We start from the raw sequence: 27,154 nt of genomic DNA, 5'->3' as shown, positions 1-27,154 counted from the left end.
TTTGGGATTAGGGGATTTATAGTCTATCAGTATAATTGAAGTGTAGACAATAGAACATCACACATTCAAGTGTTTAAATTTGTAACGTGGCTGTATGGGAATTGTCGGATATAAAGTAGGGTGTGGTTTCGTTGCATCCAATGGCAGTGTCTGCAAAAAGGCAACACAAGGAGCCACTTGTGGATTTCACAGCTCTTAACGCAGTTCCAACTCGACACCGCCAAAACAACTGCTATGCGGAAGTCGGCAAACGTGGCTCTGCCAGAATCTAGCCCTATGTCAATCTTACAAGTGAAACGTTTACTACAAAAAAAGTCAACAATGTGGTTGTTCTTCTCTGTGACTTCGCTGGTGCCGTTTTAGATGACTTGCTGTTCTAAAGCATTTTACACACTTAGGGCACTTATATGGTCTCTCTCCTGTATGAATCCTCAAATGTGCTGCTTGGGATCCACTGTGAGTGAAGTATTTACCACATTCTTTGCACTGATACGGTTTCTCTCCAGTGTGCGTCCTCATATGTATGGTCAGGATTTTCTTTTGACTGAAGCATTTGCCACATTCTTTGCATTGATATGGTTTCTCCCCTGAGTGAGTCAGCCTGTGACTGGTTAGGGTTCTCTTCTCTCTGAAACTCTTGCCACATACATTGCAACAATATGGTTTCTCCCCAGTGTGAATTCTCTGATGAGTTTTTAAAATGCTACTTTTCAGAAAGCATTTCCTGCAGACAGGACACCTGTGTGGTCTCTCCCCTGAGTGAGCCGCCCTCAATGGAACTTTCAACTCACTGGCTTCCCTGGTCTTAATAGAGCTTTGTACTTTCATTGTCCATGTTGTCTTTGATTTGAGTGGCTGTAACCCTGACATTAGTCCTCCACTGTCCACACCATTGTCACTTTCACTGTTCCCAATCTGAGCTGCAGAACAATCTGAATTTACTGGAGAAAAGGGATTTAATTCATTGTTTGGTTCATATACTCCATAGCCCTCTCCATCAAGTTCTGTTTTGATGTCTTCAGTTGTTTTGGTGGGAAGAGAGTCCCTCTCTCTGTTCTCCATAGTCTGGGTTTGGGGAAGATATAAGGGCTGAGGTGGGTCCTGATCATAGTCACTTTTTACACAGGGTAGAGTGAATATGAACTCTTTGATATCAGACTTCAGCCCTTCAAGCTGCTCTTCCTCCTGACTGGTCCCAAACTCCTCCTGTTCCTCTTTAATCTGAGTGGGCTCTGGGTCCTCCTGGCCCTGACAGGGGCTCCAGTCCTGCTCACAGTGCTGCTGCTCAGTGGGAACCTCCTCTTCAGGGACATGGAGAATGAGCTGCTGGGTCTCTGAGATGATTGGATAACTAATTAGTCATCAATAGAGAGCAATAGTAATGGCATCTTTTTGTAGGCACTAACTCCGCCATAGTTCGTTGGATAAAACCTATGGGAAAATGAATGGAGTTTTTGTAGGGGCTTTGGGTGAACCCAGAAAATAAGGTCAGAGGTCAACACAGGCTTAGGAGATCTTATGTTAAGTTCTATGAGAATCTTCATCAGCTAATGTCACTTTTTGTGAATTTTGAAGCATTTATGTAATAAAAAAAACCCAGAGTTCATAATTCATAAAGGTCATGTTAACTGACTGATATTATCTCAAATAACAAAACATAAGAGCTCCTAAGCCTGTGTTAACCTCTGACCCTATTTTCAGCGTTTATCCCAAAAGCCTATTATTTCCCCATAGGAATGGCTAAACGAACGGGACCGGTTTTTAGGACTACAAACTGGTGAACGCTGTAGTTCTATGTGCCAAGTTCAAATTAATATTAATTTTCAGAAAAATATATACAAATCGGTTGATTGGCAGGCCTGGCTGGTTCAATCACATTAATTGATCTAGCGGCGGTCATTACTACCAGAGCCATCTATTAATTACATATGGCTCAGCTCACCTGGTCTCTGTATGTCGGGTTGGAAAACCAAATCCAGCAGCTTCCGTAGACGATCGATCTCCTCCTTCGAACGGGAGATTTCTTCCTGGTACTCTGCTATGGTATTTTCCACTGCCCCAAATATCTCAACAGCCACCGCTGTTAACCGCTCGTTTAGATAATCCTGTAACAGCTGCATTTTAGACATTTTGAGGTAATGTGACGAACAGAATAAGTTAACACGTTTATGCTATGTGCTGCTAACGTGGTGTCTATAGTACCTAGCAAGCAACCATCCTTTCGAGACCGCAAAAGATAGACTACTTTCCCCTTTTGTGTCAACAACGCGAACGTTTCCTCTTTACGTATCGGTAAACGAGGGCGATGTCGCCGCCTGCTGTACTGGAGATGTAGCGCATTTGAATTGAACGATCCCCACCTGGGACCAACATGTGTCCCAAAAAATATGCTAACAAATTACACCAAAAGTTTTGCTGTAATGGGAAATATCCTACATCTCAATATAATGTGTCTAAAGGTAAAGTTTGAGAAACTCAATTATAATACATAAAGGTTGAGAAACTACTTTTTTTTATATAATTTGAGCCCTGTCCTATTTAATAAAAGTTGTATTCACATTCACAAGTAGCATAACAATAGAAATCTATTATTTCTATGAGCATAACTCCAGGACTCTATAAAATGGTTTAGGCACTCAGACTAGGCTGTAGATATACCATACACACTTACCATACACACTCCGAACAATATCTACCCAGTGGTCACAGCTTGGGGAAGCATTTTGAAGACAATTTAGAGTTGTGAATGCAATGATATTGTTTGGAAAATGTATAATAAAAAAGAACAGGTTGTAGATTAACCATACCGCTCTCATAGACTTTTAAAACCCTTTCCTACAGTCAGATGACCAAATCAACCTCTAGTGGCCTCATTGGTGGAATGTTATTCATATTTTAATACATTTATAATTAATAGACATTCTTTTTTTTTAAACAAAAATCCGGTGTTTCTATGTCAAACGGTTTTGTTATATTTCAGGCTTCTGTGATGTACACTACCATTCAAAAGTTTGGGGTCACTTAGAAATGTCCTCGTTTTCCATGAAAACATACATGAAATGAGTTGCAAAATGAATAGGAAATATAGTCAAGACGTTGACAAGGTTATAAATAATGAGTTTTAATTGAAATAATAATTGTGTCCTTCAAACTTTGCTTTCGTCAAAGAATCCTCCATTTGCAGCAATTACAGCCTTGCAGACCTTTGGCATTCTAGTTGTCAATTTGTTGAGGTAATCTGAAGAGATTTCACCCCATGCTTCCTGAAGCACCTCCCACAAGTTGGATTGGCTTGATGGGCACTTCTTACGTACCATACGGTCAAGCTGCTCCCACAACAGCTCAATAGGGTTGAGATCCGGTGACTGTGCCTGCCACTCCATTATAGACAGAATACTAGCTGATTGCTTCTTCCCTAAATAGTACTTGCATAGTTTGGAGGTGTGCTTTGGGTCATTGTCCTGTTGTAGGAGGAAATTGGCTCCAATTAAGCGCCGTCCACAGGGTATAGCAATGTGTTGCAAAATGGAGTGATAGCCTTCCTTCTTCAAGATCCCTTTTACCCTGTACAAATCTCCCACTTTACCACTGCCAAAGCACCCCCAGACCATCACATTGCCTCCACCATGCTTGACAGATGGCGTCAAGCACTCTTCCAGCATCTTTGAATTTTTCTGCTTCTCACAAATGTTCTTCTTTGTGATCCGAACACCTCAAACTTAGATTCGTCTGTCCATAACACTTTTTTCCGATCTTCCTCTGTCCAGTGTTCTTTTGCCAATCTTAATCTTTTCTTTTTATTGGCCAGTCTGAGATATGGCTTTTTCTTTGCAACTCTGCCTAGAAGGCTAGCATCACCTCTTCACTGTTGACGTTGAGAGTGGTGTTTTGCGGGTACAGCGTTGTACGAGATCTTCAGCTTCTTGGCAATTTCTCGCATGGAATAGCCTTCATTTCTCAGAACAAGAATAGACTGACGAGTTTCAGAAGAAAGTTATTTGTTTCTGGCCATTTTGAGCCTGTAATCAAACCCACAAATGCTGATGCTCCAGATACTCAACTAGTCTAAAGAAGGCCAGTTTTATTGCTTCTTTAATCAGGACAACAGTTTTCATCTGTGCTAACATAATTGCAAAAGGGCTTTCTAATGATCAATTAGCCTTTTAAAACGATAAACTTGGATTAGCTAACACAATGTGCCATTGGAACACAGGAGTGATGGTTGCGATAATGGGCCTCTGTATGCCTATGTAGATATTCCATAAAAAAACTGAAGTTTCCAGCCACAATAGTCATTTACAACATTACCAATGTCTGCACTGTATTTCTGATCAATTTTATGTTGTTTAAATGGACAAAAAATGTGCTTTTCTTTCAAAAACAAGGACATTTCTAAGTGACCTCAAACTTTTGAACGGAAGTGTAGATACATCTGTCTATTTGGCGATTTAAAACACAACACAACCACACATGGATAATGCATTAAGTCATCGAGGATGACACAAAAATCTATGTGATGATGTTGAATCAATTTGACGACTGATGGGATTTGCAAAGTCATCGATATTAGGGAATTTAGTATTTTTTTTCACCCAACTCTTTACCTAAATCCAATGACAGTGAGACATTTTTTGTTGTTGATTCCACATTGAATTCACATTAGTTGATAACCAGATGTAAATCAAAACTAGATATTGAACTGATATTTGTGATGGGAATTCGGAGACTTTTTGATGAGCCGGCTCATTTGGCTCTGTTCACGTAAAAGAGCTGGCTCATTTGGCTCTGTTCACGTAAAAGAGCTGGCTCATTTGGCTCTGTTCACGTAAAAGAGCTGGCTCATTTGGCTCCCAAACAGCTCTTTGTTCAAAATGCTTAAAAAAATCGACCTTGACCCATGAAAAAATAGCACATGCCCAATGTAAACCCCAAAAGGTAGGCTACCATTATGTCGATCGTGAAAACTTTCAGGACAAATTATTAGATCGCCTGCAAAAAAAATCAGCGTGGACCAGATTGATGTGCTCTCCCCACTATTTATTGTTTCTGCAGTGAAGATTCAGCTTCTTTGATAATTATTTTGTAACTTATCTGCAGAAAAATGCTGTTTTGAGCTCAAAAAGCAGTAGTAGCAGAGTGCAAATCAGGGAGCCAAATAAATGACTCGTTCACCAATCTGATTCGGTTCCGAACGTTCATCAAAAAGATCAGTTCAAAAAGAGCCGTTCGTTCGTGAACGACCCATCACTAGTGGGGTGTGATGCAATTTTACTTAAAAAGAACAACAAGTCATGCAATCTGATGTAAAAGTCCTCAATGGATGTTAATGTGATTTATATCTTTGTCCAGTTTCTCTCCATTCTACCAGGTAGCCTGGTATGGCAGCCTTGTGCAACCCACAGAGTTCAATGGGAGCTCATTGTGGCAGCGGCTTTGATGCTGACTTTATAGAGGACCTTCCTGGCAGTAAACCTTTTATATTATTACCATGTTATTAGTTTCCACACCCTTGCTTCAACCTCTTAATGTTGTTTTGAATTGAGGAAAAGGTACATTTTTGCATTTTGATTAATCTTCTAATTATATATCAACGCAGTCAATGTTTTAATGTTATTCTCATTGACTGATCTCTGTCTTACAGATAAAAAGCAGGAGATACCTATTTAAGTCTTTCACTAAGTAGCTGAGATATGAAGAAGCATGCTTTTGTACATACACATTATATACAGTAATGTGTGCTCCTTAGTCATGTATGAATCCAGACTCATGGATATAGAACGGACTGTCAGAATCACCCAGCTGTTAGAGGAAAAGTGTGACACCATATATTTGAATAGCATACTTTGTCATGATCATATTGTATGTTCTAAATCTGGTTGATTTTAGTTGAAAGAATATGTAAGACAGGCAGAAAGGCAGTTGGCGAACCTGAGGTCCTCTCAGGAGTGTTAGGAGCTGAAGGTAAGCAGTCAGAGAACTCTTCTCCTTAAACCCCTTAAGCTAGTTACCCTGCCCTCTACAGTATATGACCAATATGCCATACACTGACATTGACTACGGCAAATACTATTTTGGTCTGATGATAATGAGCTATGTTGATGAGGTTCATATTTTCTCTGCCAATAGGTGAGACTGCGACTGAGCGTTGTGCCATTAAGGAGCATTATGGTTGGGATGTCAGGGTGCCCAGTGCCACCAACACCACCATTGAGTCAACCACACAGTTTGATCAATGTATAAAAAGCTTCCAAACTGTTTATAGACCTAATACGCGTATTTGTCAGGATTGTTAGAGGGTAGAAATATGTTAGGTTATTCTCAACAAAATGTATTATTATACTGAACAAAAATATAAATGCAACATGCAACAATTTCAATGTGTTTACTGAGTTACAGTTCATATAAGGAAATCAGTCAATTGAAATACATTTATTAGGCCCTATTAAATGGATTTCACATGACTGGGCAGGGACGCAGCTATGGGTGGGCATAGGCCCAGCCACTTGGGAGCCAGGCCCACCCACTGGGGAGCCAGGCATAATAATTTTTCCCCCACAAAAGTGCTTTCTTACAGACAGAAATACTCTTCAGCACCCACCCCCCTCAGACGATCCCACAGGTGAAGAAGCCGGATGTGGAGGTCCTGGGCTTTCATGGTTACACATGGTCTTTGGTTGAGAGGCCGGTTGGTCGTACAGCTAAATTCTCTAAAACGACGTTGGAGGCGGCTTATGGTAGAGAAATTAACATAAAATTCTCTGACAACAGCTCTGGTGGACATTCCTGCAGTCAGCATGCCAATTGCACGCTCCCTCAAAACTTGAGACATCTTCGGTATTGTGTTGTGTGACAAAACTGCACATTTTAGAGTTGCCTTTTATTGTCCCCAGCACAAGGTGAACCTGTATAATGATCATGTTGTTTAATCAGCTTTTTGATATGCCACACCTGTGAAGGGGAAGCATTATCTTGGCAAGGGAGAAATGCAACAGGGATGTAAACAAATTTGTGCACAAAATTTGATAGAAATAAGCGTTTTGTGTGTATGGAACATTTCTGGGATCTTTTTATTTCAGCTCATAAAAACACTTTACATGTTGTGTTTATATTTTTGTTCAGTGTAAATTACACATTTGCGAAACCACAAATCTCAATGTGTGACCACGAAATACAAAACTCACGTAGTTCTGTTATCATTATAATCCCATAATGATCTCTGTCACCTAATCCAAAAACATGCCTAAATTAATATCCAGACAGTGATGATTTATGGTTGATGAGAAGCACATTTATTTATTGATAATATGGTGGGGATATTTATAATGTGGAATATATTACCTGAATGTGTTTGTATACCTTTTCATTCATTTATTGACGTGGATTGTCAATTAGGTAATTGTTAGGGTTTGTGATTCATTCTGGGTAATGGTGTCGCAACAAGAAGCATGTCGTTGCTTTGTTTGAGAGACACGACAGATTGCTGCCGGCTTTACAGGCATGATTGAAGCCAGTGGTATCTTTTGTTAGAGTTCTATGTTATTCAGTTCGGTTTATTAGACTACCTTTTTGTTCATCGCCCTGTTTATTTAATTTTGTAAATAGTTGTACAGTTCGCCTGTTCTTTATCCTCACTTTGCAAATAAAAAGCCTCACACTAACCACGTTTCCATCCAACCATTTCATGCAAACGAATTACATGACACATGAAAAAAATCAGGACTGTGCTGATGGAAACATGAAATGCGGGTACAATTTGATAAATGCCAACAAACACATTTGTTCGTTCGACATTGTAAAATGAATTATGCGAGAAGTGGCGGTGGAAATACATTTATACGCAAATATAGATATAATAACCATCAGTAAACTTGGAGTACGGAATATGGTAAATGTGTTCTTCTTGAACTGCACTGCTTGTAAGTAAACATTTCACGGTAAAGTCTACACTTGTTGTATTCGGCGCATGTGACAAATAACATTTGATTTGATTTATGTTGTATGGTACTCCCACTACGACTCGGGAAAGCATGCAGTTTATGCCTATTCGGTTACAGATTGAATAATGTATTCACTTCACAGGGTGATGAAAGTGCAAGGTGATGAGCTTGACGCTCCTTTCCAATAAATATCGAGTCTTATTCTGGTGACATGATGATCGATGCTTGGCAGCCGTTTGACAAACGCAAATAATATCGCGAATATCCATAATAATCTTGGCAGGTAGACTACCCAACCTATCTACGAGCTGTTGGCTAGTTCACACGTGTATATTTGCTATATAAAGCAACAGTTTGTGACAAAACAATCAGAGAGTCGAAAATGCGATGGAAACCCATTTAACGTGTATTTTTCATTCGGTACATGGGAATTTAACAGCAAAAGTTATTTGTATATACACTACGTCATCACAGACAGCCTTTTATCCACAACAAGTAAGTTTGATGGAAACATACAGTATCTGTTGGGGAAATACATATTGAACATGACCATACTTTTGAACGCCAACATAATAAACCCCAGGAACTGACCACAGTAACGAATTCAACCATTCATTTGAATGCCACCATTTACGGAACCCCGGGTAGGTTACCGACCACAGCAACAAACTTGACCATTCCTTTTTATTAGTATATAATCTTGTTATATGTTCTGATTCTAAAGAGTGTAAAATGACTCATGCTAACTTCTTTCCGGTTCAGTCTTTTACAGTGCCTTCAGCAAGTACTCACACCCCTTGACTTTTTACACATTTTGTTGTGTTACAGCCCGATTTTAAAATGGATTCAATTGAGATTTCATGGTAACCGACCTACACCCAGTACCCCATAATGGAATTATGTTTTCTGAATTTTTACAAATTAAATGAAAAGCTGAAATATCTTGAGTCAATAAGTATTCAACCCCTTTGTTATGACAAGTTTAAATAAATTCAGGGGTAAAATGTGCTAAACAAGTCACATAATAAGTTGCACGGACTCACTCTGTGTGCAATAAGTGTTTAACATGATTTTTGAATGACTACCTCATCTCTGTACCCCACACATACAGATAATTGTAAGGTCCCACAATCGAGTAGTGAATTTCAGATTCAACCACAAAGACCAGGGAGGTTTTCCAATGCCTCGTAAAGAAGGGCACCTATTGGTAGATGGTCAAAATAAAAAAGCTGACATTGAATGTCCCTTTGTGCATGGTGAAGATATTAATTACACTTTGGATGGTGTATCAATACACCCAGTCACTACAAAGATACAGGCGTCCTTCCTAACCCAGTTGCTGGAGAGGAAGGAAACCGCTCAGGGATTTCACCACGAGGCCAATGGTGACTTAAAAACAGTTACAGAGTTGAATGGCTGTGATGGGAGAAAACTGAGGATGGATCAGCAACATTGTAGTTACTCCACAATGCTAACCTAATTGACGGAGTGAAAAGAAGGAAGCCTGTACGGAAAACATGCATTCTGTTTGGAACAAGGTATGAAATTAATACTGAAAAAGTGTGGCAAAGCAAACTTTTTGTTCTGAATACAAAGCGTTATCTTTGGGGCAAATCCAATACATTAGTACCACTCTCCATAATTTCAAGAATAATGGTGGCTGCATCATGTTATGGGTATGCTTATAATCTGGGGAGTATTTCAGGATAAAAAAAATAAATCGGAATGGAGCTAAGCACAGGCAAAATCCTAGAGAAAAACCTGGTTCAGGCTGCTTTCCACCAGACACTGGTAGATTAATTCATATTTATAAAAAAAATATATGTTTTAATTTAAAAAACAAATACTTTTACACCTTTTTCTCCCCAATTTCGTGGTATCCAAATTGGTAGTTACAGTCTTGTCTCATCGCTGCAACTCCCATACAGACTCGGAGAGGCGAAGGTCGAGAGCCATGCGTCCTCCAAAACACAACCCAACCAAGTCGCACTGCTTCTTGACACAATGCCCGCTTAACCTGGATGCCAGCCACACCAATGTGTCAGAGGAAACACCATACACCTGGCGACCATGTCAACGTGCATTCGCCCGGCCCGCCACAGGAGTTGCTAGAGCGCGATGGGACAAGGACATCCCTGCCGGCCAAACCCCCCCCTAACCCGGACGACGCTGGGTCAATTGTGCGCCACCCCATGGGTCTCCCGGTCGCGGCCTGCTGCGACAGAGCCTGGACTCGAATCAGGATCTCTAGTGGCACAGCTAGTACTGTGATGCAGTGCCTTAGACCACCGCACCACTCGGGAGGCCCAATTAATTCATCTTGCAGCAGGACAATAACCTAAAACACAAGGTTAGACAAACAAGTTTGTCTAGCATTGATTAACAACCAATTTGACAGAGCTTGAAGAATTTTGAAAAGAAGAAATGGGCAAATGTTGCACAATCCAGGTGTGGAAAGCACTTAGAGACTGACCCAGAAAGACTCACAGCTGTAATCACTGACAAAAGGTGATTCTAACATGTCATGTCATTGACTCTGGGGGTTGAATACTTATATAATCAAGATATATTAGTGTTTTAAGATATTAACACCTCTACAGGATTGGTGGGTCCCCCGTGGGACGGTTGAGCTAACATATGCTAATCGAATTAGCCTGACGTTGTAGGTAACAATAACATTTCCAAGGACATAGACATATCTGATATTGGCAGAACGCTTAAATTCTTGTTCATCTAACTGCACTGTCCAATTTACAGTAGCTATAACAGTGAAATAATACCATGCTATTGTTTGAGGAGAGTGCACAGTTATGAACTTGAAAATGTATTAATAAACCAATTAGGCACGATTGGGCAGTCTTGATACAACATTTTGAACAGAAATGCCTTGGTTTATTGGATCAGTCTAAAACCTTGCACATACACGGCTGCCATCTAGTGGCCAAAATCTAAATTGTGCCTGGGCTGGAATAATGCAAGAGAAAGGCCATAATGTATTTCAAAGCGGATGGTATAAAAAAAAATATATACAAAAAACACCGTTTTTTTCTTTGTATTATCTTTTACCAGATCTAATGTGTTACATTCTCCTACATTCATTTCACATTTCCACAAACTTCAAAGTGTTTTCTTTCAAATGGTATCAAAAATATGCATATCCTTGCTTCAGGTCCTGAGCTATAAGCAGTTAGATTTGGGTATGTCATTTTAAGTGAAAATTGAAAAAAAAGGGGCTGATCCTTTTAAAACATACATTTTCGAAATGTCACATACTATAAAAAAAATTACATACCCAAAATGCCTACTATTTCTTCACAGAATGTGAACAGAACTCCATACACCATCCTGCTGACAACATCAAACAGTCTCGATAGACCCTGAAGTCAGGAGGACTTTGAGTTTGGTATCAGCCAGACTAATTTCTGCCCTGTGTGAATTCTCATATGCTCAGTCAGGTTTCCCATCCTGATGAAGCATTTGCTGCAATCTTTGCACTGATATGGTTTCTCCCCAATGTGAAATGATTTCTCCCCAGTATGAATTCTCTGATGTATTTTTAAATTGCTCGTTTTCAGAAAATATTTACTGCATACTGGACATCTGTGTTGTCTCTCCCCTGTGTGAGCCTTCAATGGCACTTTCAGTTCACTGGCTTTATTGACCCGGGTAGAGATCTGGGAGCTTTGTCCTTTCTGCAACCCTGACAGTACCTCTCCACAGTCCACCCCATTGTCACTTTCACTGTTCCCAATCTGAGCTGCAGAGCAGTCTGGGTGTACTGCAGAGAGGGGTTGAGATTCACTTGTTGGTTCTGATGCACTGTAGCCCTCTCCATTAGGTTCTGTTTTGATGTCTTCAGTTGTTTTGGTGGGAAGAGAGTCCCTCTCTCTGTTCTCCATAGTCTGGGTTTGGGGAAGATATAAGGGCTGAGGAGGGTCCTGATCATAGTCACTTTTTACACAGGGTAGAGTGAATATGAACTCTTTGATATCAGACTTCAGCCCTTCAAGCTGCTCTTCCTCCTGACTGGTCCCAAACTCCTCCTGTTCCTCTTTAATCTGAGTGGGCTCTGGGTCCTCCTGGCCCTGACAGGGGCTCCAGTCCTGCTGCTCAGGAGGAATGTCTTCAGGGACAGGGAGAGTGAGCTGCTGGGAGTCTGAAGAGAAGAATAGAGTATCAATTAGATGTAGTTTCCAGTTCAATGTGGCCTTGAGTCCAACTATTAGATTAACGCCAGTAAGCTACAATTGGAATGTTACATTTCATAAATTGTTATTATTATTTGATATAGAGATTTTGATTTTTATTCACCCCATATACCTAACCCACCCTCAGTTCGGTCCTAGACAACAAAAATTCTACAGAGATATCATAACAAAAACAAACAAGAATACAGGAAAAAAATTGTCTCACATACAAACAACTCAATACAGATTCATGATACAAAAAGTGGAGCAACAAAAACAGAAATAAATAAGTAAATAAATGATCCGTAAACCTTAGACAAACTTGCTTGGACTGGATAGCATTATATTGATGACTGTACCTATTATGTAGTGCCTACTGGCATCTCAGAGGGGAGACTCTGCAAGCCATTAAAGTATGACATAAATGGTTGACATTTTCTAACAAATGTATCATTGGAACCCCTAAGAAAATACTTAATTTCCTCAAGCTTTAGGAAGAACATTACATCGTTGAGCCACTGAGAAGTAGAGGGGGGCTGAGCAGACTTCCACTGGAGAATAATTCTACGTCGAGCTAATAAGGATGTAAAAAAGCAACAATATCGGCATGTTTGGGGTCCAAGGAGAACAAGTCTTCTGGAATACCAAAGACAGCTATCAAGGGACATGGCTGCAGGTTCATTTAAAGCTCCTCATAATAAAATCAAAAACAGAATCCCAGTCATTTTGTAGTTTAGAGCATTGAATGAACATGTGACTAAGGTCACATGGTGAGACATGACATCAATCACACTCTTCATTTAAATTTGGATATATGTCAGACAATCTGGATTTGTAAAAATGCACCCTATGTTAAACCTTAAATTGTCTGAGACCAAGACGAGCACAAGACGTAGTGGAGCGTACTCTATCAATCGCCTCATCCCACCACTCCTGTGTGAATTCAACACCCATTTCCCGTTCCCAAGCAGATTTAATTTTGTTGGTGGAGTGTTTGTGCAATGACAAAATAAATAGATTGATCTGAGAAATGACTGCTTTCTGTCAAGGTAATTGAGTCAATATGCCATCTCAGGGTTGGCAAGGGGGTGGAGCAGGGAAGCCAGAACATTGGGAAGAGACAATGGCTAATTTGAAGGTAACGAAAAAAGTGAGATGGAGGCAAAGAGTATTTAGAGGCCAGGTTGGGTAAACTAGACTAAATTATATTTACATAGAAGTCTTGGAAGGACTTAATACCTTTCCTTGTCCAGTAATAGAAAGCATTATTTATTAGAGAAGCAGGGAATAAGTGACTCTTAGCAATAGGACCCATATTAGATGCAGAGGAGAATTTAAAGTGCTGTTGAACCTGGTACCAAATCTTAAGTGTGGAAAGCACTACAGGATTGCGAGAAGGGGATGTTGGGAGAGAAGAGCAAAGCATGAAGAGAAGAAGAAATACAAGAATGTGCCTCTAGGTGGCACCATGGGGTATCTGGAGCATGTAACCAGAATGGCAATTTCTGAAAGTTGGCGGCCCAGTAATAGTATAAAAAGTTGGGTAGTGCCAGCCCTCCACTAAACTTGCATCTCTGAAGTAAAGATCTACTGACTCTGGGTACCTTCCCTCCCCAGATAAATGTGGTAACAGCCTGATTGATTGACTTAAAAACACTTTGGTAAAAACAATGGGATAGATTGAAATAGATAAAGGAATTTGGGTAAACTGTTAATTTTTACAGCATTAATCCTTTTTACAGCTACCCCATCTCTGAAAAAACAGGTGTCATTGGTACAGACACTGGCCTGGGGGAATGTATACAAGAGAGATCCATGAGTTAAATTTGTCACCAAATTGAAATTTTTTAAGAACAGCAAATAGGTACTCCCATTTAATTCTGTCAAATGTCTTCTCTGCATCTAGGGAGATTACCACCTCAGGGGAGTAGGAGAATTGTTTAGAATAAATCATGTTAATACAGCGCTCGAATATAAAAAAATGAATATCTGTCCTTTATAAAGCCGGTTCATTCCTGTGAGATCAGTCCTGGTAAGACTACTTCCAGATGCCTCACTTTCACCTTCACCAGCACCTTTACATCCACATTAAGGAGGCTTAGGGGCCTAAATGAAGAACAGGAAGTGGGGTCTTTCCCCTTCTTAAGGAGAAGCGCTATTGAATCCTGTGTTAGGGTACGTGGCAACGAGCCACGTTCAAGTTACTCAATATACATAGATAAAAGTAAAAGGGGCTAACTTGGTATGGAATTTCTTAAAGAACCCAGTTGGAAACCCATCAGGCCCTGGAGCCTTGCTGCTCTGCATTGACTTGAAGAAGTTATTCAGCCTATCGAGGCTGAGAGGAGAATCAAGGTCATCTACGAGTCCAGTTCACCCCAAAAAAATTCATATTGGCAGTATCTGATGGAAATTCAGACGTATATAAGGTGGAATAGAAAGTTTTGAAGGTGTCATTGATCCCTGTAGGGTCAGAAATCAAGCTATGAGAGGAATCTTTAATTTGGGGAATCAGACGGGTAGCAGCGCTGCGTTTTAATTGGTGTGCGAGCAGACGACTTGGCCTGTCGCCATGTTCATAATAGGTACCACGTGAATGCAATAGTAACCGTTCTGCATCTGTAGTGGACAAGAGATTGAAAGTTCAAGCGTTGCTTATATATCTCTGGAGATGGCGTCAAGGCATATAGGTGGTCTAAGTCAAGGATGGCTTTAGAGAGTTCTTCTAGTTTAGCTTTCCGAGTTTAATAAGAAATAATTTCTCCTCTAAGGCAGGCCTTAGGTGATTCCCAAAAGAGAGAGGTTGAGCTTGTCTGATATGAAATAAGAAAATGATCAATAAAGGTTACAGTAACGTTAGAAGTAGAAGTTATCAACAACGTTACAGACGTCTGCATCAGACAGGAGAATGGAATGGAATCTCCAACTGAGTGGTGTTCGAGTTTGTCCTGATAGAACTATGTCGAGGGCTAAAGGTGCATGATCAGAAATGACACCGGGTAAATATTCAGAAGAGGTGACATTTGGAAGTAACTTATGATCAATAAAGAAAGTCAATATGAGAAAAAGAATGATGTACATGTGAAAGTAAATAATACTCTCTTGCCTGGGGATTCTGAAATCAACAGGGCCTGTACACCCATTCTGAACCATAAAATCTGAGAAGGACTTTGACATAGCAGCAGGAGACATAGTTCTGGGGTTGGAGCAGGCTAAAAACACAATTCAGATCATCAGCAAATATCAAAAGATGGGTGTTCAGAAAAGGGATTTTTCCCCCAGCAACCCATTGGCAAATTCAACATCATCAAAATTGGGAGCATATTATTGGATTCGGGGTAAACTTTGAACATTGTTATAACCATGGTATATAAAGGAGTGGAAGAGACTGGTTCTATGTCAGAGGTTAATGGGTCTCTGTAGAAAGACAGATGGCTGTGGAATGTGTTGGGTGGACGGGAGGAGGTCACAGGATTGCTATAGGGGAAGCAGATGGACATCTGTGGATTAGGCAAAGGAGGGGTTGAGGTCAGGTCAGATCCCCTGAAGGGAGAAATTATGGATCATTCCCCTATTACCCTCTTCCTGTGGAACCATAAGATGTAAGGATTGGAGAGAAGGAGGAGTGCCTAAAGTGGAGTATATATACTTGTAGTGGTGTCACAGGCGTCAGAATGAGTAGACCAAGGTGCAGCGTGGAATATGTTCATCTTGAGTTTAATGAAGAAATGAACACATTACAAATGAAACAAAAAATGACAGCAGACAGTTCCGTCAGGTACTTACAACGAAACGGAAAACAACTACCCACAAAAAACAAAGGAAAAACAGGCTGCCTAAGTATCGCTTCCAATCAGAGACAACGATAGACACCTGCCTCTGATTGGAAACCATACCCGGCCAAAACATAGAAAACAAAACATAGAATGCCCACCCACCTATCACACCCTGACCTAGCTAAACAGAGAAAACACAGCTCTCCTAAGTCAGAGCGTGACAAGTGGTGGAAACAGGTCTTTGTCTGAATACAGCTGTGTCGACCCTTTGGGAAAAATTCAACTTGGTTAAGCTTCTCTAGTGTCCGTGAGTTATTTACTCTGAAAAATTAGAACCTAACAAAATACATTGACCAATACTACAGGTGTGTGCCAAATGGTGCCAGTTATGATGAAATATCTCCCATTACTGTCTGAAATAACATTAGTAGTAGAGAAATGTATTGTTTTACTAACCAAAATTGCAACCCCTCTGGCTTTGGAGTTCAAGTCTGAATGGAAAACCTGACCTATTCCAATAGTACTATTATTAGCATTGTTAGCCATCTAAAATAGAAAAAGGAAAAAGGTGTGAAACCAGACCAGGTATTTGCAAAGATAAGAGAAAACTGATGAAAAAAAGCAAAGAAAAATAAATAAATAAATAAAAAGGAACACAAAAAGGTCACTCTCCCTCCCTCCCCACCCCACCCAAACCCAAAGTCTCCTTCCCCAGCGAATGGAGACAGCAGATTGACGTTTGCACAGCGTCAGTGCATATAAACAGAACATCTTCCTATCTTAACGCGGAGAGGCTCCATAGCACGAGTAGTTAAATACATTTGAAAAGGCATTCACAAAACGACAAAGTAGGTCAACAGATAACCAAAACAAAGACAGAAAACCCCATAACAGTAAAACGGAACTGTCCTGACTCAGGGAGTCTTCAATCAATGCAACACGTACAATGTGTCTTAAGGATGGTCAAATAAGTGTCCTGCAGTATGTTACCCTGTTACAAAAAAAGAAAAGGGGCCGAGTGTCTGTACGAATGGTCAATGGGGCGTAATAAAGTAGTGAAAAGTCCTTCAGTAAGTATTTAGATGAAAAAAAAAAAAAAAGGAAAGCTCTGCAAAAGCCTGGAATTGTAGCCATGCATTACTACGCTAGCCATCTAGCCAAATAAAAAGGACCTCCCAAACATGTAGCTTAAATAACCACACAAGACAATATTAGTCAATTTTATCAGAGTTCAATAGTGTTTCTGCAGAGTAGAAAAGGAATGGCAACAGGGGGAAAAGGCCCTGCCATAAAAATCAAAACAGACCTTCAACTTGGAGGGTAGGCTAGGCTATGCATGCTATCTGGCAAGAGTAGGTCATAGAGCCAAGATACGGCTCAGAAGTGACCGTCTAACCAGCGCTGGGCGTCCTTGTGGGAGTTGAGAGGTTTTCTTGGCGACACTCGAGCTGAGGTCAGAAAAGATGAACACCTTGCGTCCGCAGAAGTGTAGCTGTCCTCCGCCCTGCCTCTGGAGGATGCGCTCCTTGTCACGGTAGTGAAAATTAACGATAAACACTCTAGGCTTGGAGTTGTCGTCTTCGCCCGCTGGGGAGGGGCCAATGCGGTGGGCTCTGTCCAGCTTCGGGGGTGATGGAATGATGGCCGGACCCAGCACCTCAGCGAAGAAGTCTGACATGAGTCCCCTCCAAGTGTATCTGGTTACCAACAATCCGAAGATTGCAAAGTCGAGAACGGGATTCCAGGTCATTGGTCTTGTCAATCAGCTTTTGGTTTTCGGAGCTCAGACCGGCGACCGTTTTCTCAAGGTCTACTATGAGATCACTGTAGTCACCCAGGTCATGATCAAAGCCATCAAGTCGGCGGCCTTGTTCATCCGCAGCGGCTCGGACACCATCCAGGACGGTCGAGAAGGGGGCCAGAGCAGCATCGATGGCAGTTTTGAGCTGAGTGGCAATGGTAGCTGTAATTTCCAATACCAGAACCGTATGGAAGTTCTGAAGATCTGTGGGGAGTGTGACCGCATGAGACTCCGTAACAGTTGGACTGGAGTCAGCGCCATTACTATTCCCGCTTGCCATCGTGGTTGAAACGTCAGTTACAGGTCTTCTGCTCCTCAGATTGTGAGACATTTGAATCAAAACGGTAACTTACGAACTCATCAATCAAATCTGATATGTAAGAAAGTGGAATGCAAAGTAAAAATGTGGCTAAATTAACTAATGCGTAGGAGCCTGGTCTGCGAGCTTCTTCTCTATTTATTAAACCGGAAACCCATTTCATAAGTTCTTAACAGTTCTAATGTTACAGCGAAAGAATTGAATGAATTGATAGTTTAGTGGCAGTGGCCTGGCTAAATGGTTCAATTAGATTGTTATAGCGGGGTCATAGCTACTCACTACTAACCTGCAATATGTAACTTTATGTCGGGTTTGAAAGCCAAATCCAGCAGCCTTCGTAGACGATCGATCTCCTCCTTTGAACGGGAAATTTCTTCCTGGTACTCCGACACCGTTTTTTCCACGGCAGCCACTGTTGGTAATGGCTCGTTTAGAAAAACCTGCAACAGCTGCATTTTAGAAATTTTAAAGGGAAAGTGGATAGGTTTATTGTAAACAATGCGAAGGCTTCCTAGTCAAAGATGTATCCTAGTCTTTGAATTCATACCTGCACGAGGGAAAAATTGTTATCGCCGCCTGCTGTACTGTAGACTAGAGGTCGACCGATTAATCGGCATGGCTGATTAATTAGGGCCGATTTCAAGTTTTCATAACAATCGTTATATCGGCATTTTTGGATGCCAATTATGGCCGATTACATTGCGTGGCAGGATGACCAACTGTTATGCGAGTGCAGCAAGGAGCCAAGGTAAGTTGCTAGCTAGCATTAAACTTATCTTATAAAAAACAATCAATCTTCACATAATCACTAGTTAACTACATGGTTGATGATATTACTAGGTTAACTAGCTTGTCCTGCATTGCATATAATCAATGCGGTGCCTGTTAATTTATCATCGAATCACAGCCTAATTCGCCAAACGCCAAACAAAAGCACATTCGTGGCACGAATGTACCTTACTATAAACATCAATGCCTTTCTTAAAATCAATACAATAAAATCAATATATATATATTTGGTATTTTTCACCCCTTTTTTCTCCCCAATTTCGTGGTATCCAAATTGGTAGTTACAGTCTTGTCTCATCGCTGCAACTCCCGTACGGACTCGGGAGAGGTGAAGGTCCAGAGCCATGCGTCCTCCGAAACACAACCCAACCAAGCCGCACTGCTTCTTGACACAACGCCCATCCAACCCGGAAGCCAGCCGCACCAATGTGTCGGAGGAAACACCGTACACCTGGCGACCGTGTCAGCGTGCACTGCGCCCGGCCCGCCACAGGAGTCGCTAGTGCGCGATGAGACAAAGATATCCCTGCCGGCCAAACCCTCCCTAACCCGGATGACGCTGGGCCAATTGAGCGTCGCCCCTTGGGCCTCCCGGTTGCGGCCGGCTGCGACAGAGCCTGGACTCAAACCCAGAATCTCTGGTGGCACAGCTAGCACTGCGAGAAGTATATTTTTTAAAACCTGCATATTTAGTTAAAATAAATTTATGTTAGCAGGCAATATTAACTAGGTGAAATTGTGTCACTTATCTTGCGTTCATTGCACGCAGAGTCAGGGTATATGCAACAGTTTGGGCCGCCTGGCTCGTTGCGAACTAATTTGCCTGAATTTTTAATAATAATGACATGACATTGAAGGTTGTGCAATGTAACAGCAATATTTACACTTAGGGTTGCCACCCGTTTGATAAAATACGGAACAGTTACGTATTTCACTGAAAGAATAAACGTTTTGTTTTCGAAATGATAGTTTCCGACTTTGACCATATTAATGACCAAAGGCTCGTATTTCTGTGTTTATTATATTATAATTAAGTCTATGATTTGATATTTGATAGAGCAGTCTGACAGCGGTGGTAGGCAGCAGCAGGCTTGTAAGCATTCATTCAAACTTTACTGCGTTTGCCAGCAGCCCTTAGCAATGCTTGATTCACAGCGCTGTTTATGACTTCAAGCCTAACACAGAACTCCTGAGATTAGGCTGGCAATACTAAAGTGCCTATTAGAATATCCAATAGTCAAAGGTATATGAAATAAAAATGGTATAGAGAGAAATAGTCGACGTGTCATAATTCCTATAATAACTAGAACCTAAAACGTCTTAACTGGGAATATTGAACCACCAGCTTTCATATGTTCTGAGCAAGGAACTTAAATGTTAGCTTTTTTTACATCGCACAACACTGTGTTTTTGCATTATTTAAACAAAGTTGAACATGTTTCATTATTTATTTGAGACTAAATAGATTTTATTTATGTATTATATTAAGTTAAAATAAGTGTTCATTGAGTATTGTTGTAATTGTCATTATTATATATACACACACACATATATTAAAAAAAAATTGTTTTTTAAATATACATATATATTAAATTAAATAAAAAAACACCGGCCGATTAATCGGTAGCGGCTTTTTTTGGTCCTCCAATAATAGGTATCGGCGTTGAAAAATCATAATCGGTCGACCTCTACTGGAGACCTACCGCATCTGAACAGAACAATCTCCACCTGGATCCAAGTGTGTCCCAAATATATGCTAGTCAAACACAGCAGAAGGTATGGACCCATAAAACATTTCGCGCGCAGGTTTAAATCAGAAAGGGGTTTGTGGATACAGAATCCTCCTACTTTAAATGCAGCTCGTGCAAGTTTACAAACACCCAATCAGATAGTTATCATCTACAACACTGCAGATGTTGAGCTAGATAAAACTAGAGCTAGATAAAGCCAGAAGAATAATATACTTGTTGAACATAGCTATAGCCATCAGTCTTGTGTGTTTTCATGGTCATCACTCACTGTCAACTTTGTCAAGGTCCCGACATCAGCGTTAGCTATGCTGCTACAGAGGGGTGGAGGTGGGAGACATGTGTGGTTGTAATGGGGTGGTGGCCAATCTTCGACTGGGGTTGGGGCCACCTCTTGAGTAATTTTTTCATGTAAAGCTGGGAATAACAAAGAAAAACAACAATGTTATTATTTTGTATACTTCAACTTAAAAAGACAACCACCTGCTCACCACATCCATTCTGCAAGCCTTCCACAAGTCCTTCATAGAGTCCATCCTGGCGTTCAGTATAACATCCTGTTTTGGGGCTCACTAACCTTCACTAACCACAACAGGCTGGACAGGATAGTGTCAGTGAGAGGAACAATAGTGGTAACCCAGCTATACAGTGGGCAACCAAAAAAGGGCAAGAACATCATCTCTGCCACCTCATCCAGTCTGACCAGTATGCCATTCTACCATAACAGCCTATGATACGATCTCTACTCATGTCAACGAAGAGAGGCCTCTCCAGCTTTGTGCCTGCATCGATAAGGTTCCTGAATGAGCGGGGCTGCTGAGCCTTTCTCCTTGCCACCCTAGCCCTCCTGCCTACACCCCACTTCATCTATATTACACAATCAGGGCCTGACAGTCTCAAACTGAAACTAACTTTTAAAATATAAGACTGCCTCTGAAATCACTAGACTCCCACACCCAACCTATCACACATCAACACTACACTCCTCCCATCCGGCCATAGGTACCGCCCCTTCAATGATGTGGTTATTTAAAGAATGAACAACTACTACTCTGTTTAAGTCACTAGGTAAGGTAGAATTCAATCAATTAAGACAAACCGCTAACAACTATACCCTAAACACATGCACCTACAAGAAAAAAAAAGAAAAAATAGGCAGAGGGTATACAAAGGTACCTTGTCCTGTGGTACCCTGTAATCTCTTAAAGAAAATGATAGCTATGCCTTTACTGTGCCATTCTGATTTAAGGACCAACTACCACTTCTTCTGAACTGGCTGGACATAACTACACCAACCGATACCTAACACAGAACTCAAACTAATTCAGAATATTGATAAGGTTGTGCTGACAGACTCTTTCTCCTTCTCTTTCTCAACCCTCTGGTAGCTGGCCCGCTTCTCTTACTTCGAGGCTACCAGGGGGCATCAATATCTCAGGATCCACCTACTGCCAATGTTCCCTTGAGCAAGGAACTTAACCACCTAAACTGCTTATTGGGCCCTGCACTGTGGCTGCTCTCTCCTCCAGCCTCTCCAACCTAATGTGTGTTTGAATCGGGGGCATTGGATGAAAGCTGAGGACAAATTTCCATCTGCGTGGACTAATAAAGTATATCGATCTGTCCAAGTTATACATTACATTTACATTTTAGTCATTTAGCAGACGCTCTTATCCAGAGCTACTTACAGTAGTGAATGCATACATTTCATACATTTTTTTTTTCTTCCTGTGCTGGCCCCCCGTGGGAATCGAACCCACAACCCTGGCGTTGCAAACACCATGCTCTACCAACTGAGCTACAGGGAAGGCTATATTATACCTTTCATGGCAGTGTCAAATATCAATTTAATCTCTTCCACAGTTTTGGCCTGTTGGTCTTTGAAGTCCTGAGGACACAGAACATCAGACCAGCCAATGGAGGGATTGTTAGGGCGTCCCACAAGGATCAAAGAGACCATCCCCAGCTTTTCCAGCTTGTGGATCTAAAACGATTTAAAACAGTAATTCAGTCATACAACTAGTTAGTACACATACATTTGCCTACACAGTTGAACAATTCATAGGGAGGATAGTAAGTATGTCATTATCGCTTGCTCACCAGTAAATGGGCAGTATTAAGAACCTTGGCAACATTGTTTCCCTTCAGGGTGTTTCGAGCCCAGTTGTCATTGTAGTGATCTTTCTGCGACTCCAGTTTTTTTTTCAGTTGCTGTGCTGCCCCACACAAGTCACATTTGCGACGTGCCACCCTGATGTCTCCACCACATGCACAGCACTTTTTGAATGTTGAACCTGGCATCTGAAATTAACAAGAAACAAGATTGGCATTACAATTGTGGAAGAAATGAGAAAATGAGCAAACAGAAATTATGATACGGTAAAAGACCAGATTACTATCATTTTACTTCTATGAAATTAGGACAGGTGTAAATATTCAGTCGACCAGCTATCAGATTGGGAAGTGGTGCTGAACACAAAAGTATGGTTACATTGTCATAATTCAGTAACATCACACCACTTGAAGCTGACTTGAGGGGCTTCTTTCTTGATATTATAGAAGCATTTTCTATAGCTAAATGTAATCTACAATAGGCTACAATATAAACACTTACATTAGAATGAGTAGGCAGGTCACAGAGAGACAGACAAGCAGACGGACAGGAAGAATAACAGACACACAGACAAGTGACAACAGACTGAGGTGGAATGGCAGATGGAGGCAGACAGGCCAGCAGACTGACGGACTGAGACACTAAAGACACAGACAGACTAAACACGCTGACAAACAGAGTATTAGATTGAGAGAGATAGATCAACAGAGAGAGAAAGAAAGTAAGAGAGAGAATGGCTCTAAGAAAAGCCCTTGGATTGGGTTGTAAATAAGCAAGCCTAAGCAAGGAAGGAAAGAAGCAATCCACAAACAGAATAGGCTGCAAAGAAAGATTTTGGGCCAATGTTGGCTACTGTAACAGTCAATATGAATTACAATCTTTAGGCCCTAACTTTAAACTGAATGTACATATAAATCTGACTTTGGAGAAGCAGATAAAGGACATTACCAAAATCTCCTTTTAAACACACCTTTCTAACCTGTCCTTAATGTAACTGTAGTGGTGATTCCCTATGAAAAGCCACTGGCACAGGAGAGAGCTGTCCATACACGTCCACAGGAAACCTTTCCAAACGTTATTCTTTTTGGGTGAAGTTCCCATTTATTGAGCATAGAAAATATAAATAGCTCCAATATACACATTCCTATACAAAAGGTGCAAAGAGATGCATTCTATAAGCCATGTGTGTGATACGGTAACAACTGTACAGTTGAAGTATGAAGTTTACAAACACTCAGGTTGGAGTCATTAAAACTCGTTTTTCAACCACTCCACAAATATCTTGTTAACAAACTATAGTTTTGGCAAGTCAGTTAGGACATCTACTTTGTGCATGACACAAGTAATTTTTCCAACAATTGTTTACAGACAGATTATTTCACTTATAATTCACTGTATCACAATTCCAGTGGGTCTGAAGTTTACATACACTAAGTTGACTGTGCCTTTAAATAGCTTGGAAAATTCCAGAAAATGATGGCATGCTTTAGAAGCTTCTGATAGGCTAATTGACATGATTTGAGTCAATTGGAGTGTACCTGTGGATGTATTTCAAGGCCTACCTTCAAACTCAGTGACTCTTTGCTTGACATTATGGGAAAATTAAAAGAAATCAACCAAGACCTCAAAAACAAATTGTAGACCTCCACAAGTCTGGTTCATCCTTGGGAGCAATTTCCAAACGCCTGAAGGTACCATGTTCATCTGTACAAACAATAGTACGCAAGTATAAACACCATGGGACCACACAGCCGTCATACCGCTCAATAAGGTGATGCGTTCTGTCTCCTAGAGATTAATGTACTTTGGTGCAAAAAATGCAAATCAATCCCAAAACAACAGCAAAGGACCTTGTGAAGATGCTGGAGGAAACAGGTACAAAGGTATCTATATCAACAGTAAAACGAGTCCTATATCGACATAACCTGAAAAGCCGCTCAGCAAGGAAGAAGCCACTGCTCCAAAACCGCCATAAAAAAGCCTGACTATGGTTTGCAACTGCACATGGGGACCAAGATCGTACTTTTTGGAGAAATGTCCTCTGGTCTGATGAAACAAAAATAGAACTGTTTGGCCATAATGACCATCGTTATGTTTGGAGGAAAAAGGGGAGGCTTGCAAGCCAAAGAACACCATCCCAACCGTGAAGCATGGGGGTGGCAGCATCATGTTGTGGGGGTGCTTTGCTGCAAGAGGGATCGGTGAAATTCACAAGGGAGGAAAATAGGGAGGAAAATGATATGGATATATTGAAGCAACATCTCAAGACATCAGTCAGGAAGTTAAAGCTTGGTCGCAAATGGGTCTTCCAAATGGACAATGACCCCAAGCATACTTCCAAAGTTGTGGCAAAATGGCTTAAGGACAACAAAGTCAAGGTATTGGAGTGGCCATCACAAAGCCGTGACCTCAATCCAATAGAACATTTGTGGGCAGAACTGAAAAAGCGTATGTGAGCAAGGGGGCCTACAAACCTGACTCAGTTACACCAGCTCTGTCAGGAGGAATGGGTCAAAATTCACCCAACTTATTGTGGGAAGCTTGTGGAAGGCTACCCAAAACATTTTACCCAAGTTAAACAATTTAAAGGCAATGCTACCAAATACTAATTGAGTGTATGTAAACTTCTGACCCACTGGGAATGTGATGAAAGAAATAAAAGCTGAAATAAATCATTCTCTCTACTATTATTCTGACATTTCACATTCTTAAAATAAAGTGGTGATCCGTACTGACCTAAAACAGGGAATTTTTACTAGGATTAAATGTCAGGAATTGTGAAAAACTGAGTTTAAATCTATTTGGCTAAGGTGTATGTAAACTTCCAACTTCAACTGTATGTGCTCTCCTCTCACCTGTGCCAACCCTTCCTGGTCACCTGTGCTACCTATATGCCTACACATGACCAGTGATCCCAACATATAGTCCCTAGTGTACAAAACAAAAAAACATGCCATGAGGTCGAAGGAATTGTCTGTAGAGCTCCAAGACAGGATTGTGTCGAAAAAATGTCTGCCGAATTATTTCAAAGAAAGAAGTTTGGAACCACCAAGACTGTTCCTAGAGCTGGCTGACCGGCCAAACTGAGCAATCGGGGGAGAAGGGCCTTGGTCAGGGAGGTGACCAACAACCCGATGGTCACCCTGACAGAGCTACAGAGTTCCTCTGTGGCGATGGGAGAACCTTCCAGAAAGACAACCATCTCTGCAGCATGAGCATGCTTATGGGGCACAGTCGACTTCGGGCTAGAAGGTGGAGGGTTCGAGACCTGCTCACTGCCTGTTTCATTACAATAATATATACATTTTATGGACACAGTCTATTTTACATTTGTCATCCTGTTATTTTTAGTCCCACTCTAAAGCTCCACTCAAGCCCTCCCATCTATATCAACAACCCGAGCCACTGCCTGTTCACCCGCTACCATCCAGAAAGGAGGTCAGTACTCATGGCCATCAGACTGTTAAACAGCCATCACTAACACTGCTGTATACATACAGACTCAAATCATTGGCCAGTTTAATAAATGGTTCACTAGTCACTTTAATAATGTCACTTTAATAATGTTTACATATTTTACAATACTCATCTCATATGTATATACTGTATTTTATACAATCTATTGCATCTTGCCTATGTATGCAGCTCGGTCATCCATACATGTATATATTCTTTAGATATGTGTGTATAACGTAGTTGTGGAATTGTTAGATATTACTGCACTGTCGGAACTAGAAGCACAAGCATTTCACTACAATGCAACAACCGCGAAGCCTGGAAGATGCAGTTGCAATACATAGCAATCCTGTCAGGTTAGCACTACTGAAATGCATAACATTACTGTATCTACTGAACTACCTGTCAAAATTGATGTTGGTGTAGAGTAAAAACATCAGCTGCAAAAGTTATCCAACAATCGCTTAGTAGTTATGAAAATGTATGCCGACACTAGGCGAATTAAAGAAACACCGAGAAGCTATTGTGCACAATTTTGTTACGTACCACGATCAGGAAGAATCGAAGATTATCTACACACCACACACACACACATTGACAAGATACTGGATTGACTCGACCGCTCTAAACAAAGAGAATAAAATGTCCGCAAAGCCGGAAGACAAGATTGGCGAGAAGAGGCGGGAACATTCTAACCAGGGCATATACGCTTGTGAGCAACAGCACGGAGATGCCAACTACCGGATGCATCACATTTTCAAGGATGATGCAGCCAGAGGTAGATACTCCGGTTGCAAACCCAAAGACAGTACGGTATAGACAGGTTGGTTGTTTAGCAACAAAACCTACACGTGCGCAACTATGGGGCAAAACAGCGGGGGTTGGATTAGATTGTTGTTAACATGTAAACTATATTTTGTCTCCAATGTTTATTTAAAACAAATATATTTGCACAATTAGCACCTGTCTCTCAAATGCATCATCACAGATGTTGGTTAGCTAGCTAGCGAATTTTAGCATTGACCTGA

At 41.0% G+C, this 27,154-nt stretch overlaps 2 protein-coding genes across 5 annotated transcripts in view; both read right to left on the bottom strand.

The window, feature by feature from the left end:
* The window catches only part of fbx42 (F-box only protein 42), a 67,166-nt gene extending 64,907 nt beyond the window's left edge, over positions 1 to 2,259 (bottom strand). The window contains exon 1 of the mRNA XM_082967318.1: positions 1,943 to 2,259. Coding sequence (XP_082823444.1) covers positions 1,943 to 2,129 — 187 coding nt within the window. The 5' untranslated portion in view covers positions 2,130 to 2,259. The remainder of the gene's footprint in view (positions 1 to 1,942) is intronic.
* Positions 2,260 to 8,320: 6,061 nt separating this feature from the next.
* LOC106583470 (uncharacterized) lies at positions 8,321 to 26,793 on the bottom strand. Of its 4 annotated transcripts, none has more exons than XR_014382242.1 (6): positions 26,673 to 26,793; positions 22,658 to 22,858; positions 22,379 to 22,541; positions 20,829 to 20,974; positions 18,307 to 18,432; positions 8,321 to 12,093 (listed from the first exon to the last, which is right to left on the bottom strand). XR_014382242.1 is itself a non-coding variant. In XM_082967783.1 (6 exons), exons 2-6 carry the CDS (start codon positions 22,856 to 22,858, stop codon positions 11,321 to 11,323), a joined length of 1,446 nt encoding a protein of 481 aa, XP_082823909.1. In that variant the 5' UTR covers positions 26,673 to 26,793; the 3' UTR covers positions 8,321 to 11,320. The 4 variants fall into 4 exon arrangements, 3 of the variants coding, with proteins under 3 accessions (XP_082823909.1, XP_082823911.1, XP_082823910.1); XM_082967783.1 differs by having other exon boundaries at positions 18,307 to 18,469; XM_082967785.1 differs by having other exon boundaries at positions 18,307 to 18,460.
* Positions 26,794 to 27,154: the final 361 nt, after the last annotated feature.

This window comes from Salmo salar, chromosome 22 (assembly GCF_965601325.2).
Source record: "Salmo salar chromosome 22, fSalSal1, whole genome shotgun sequence".
Lineage (NCBI taxonomy): Eukaryota > Metazoa > Chordata > Actinopteri > Salmoniformes > Salmonidae > Salmo > Salmo salar.
Note: the sequence above shows the minus strand (reverse complement) of the source record. Positions and strands in the feature narration are given on the sequence as shown.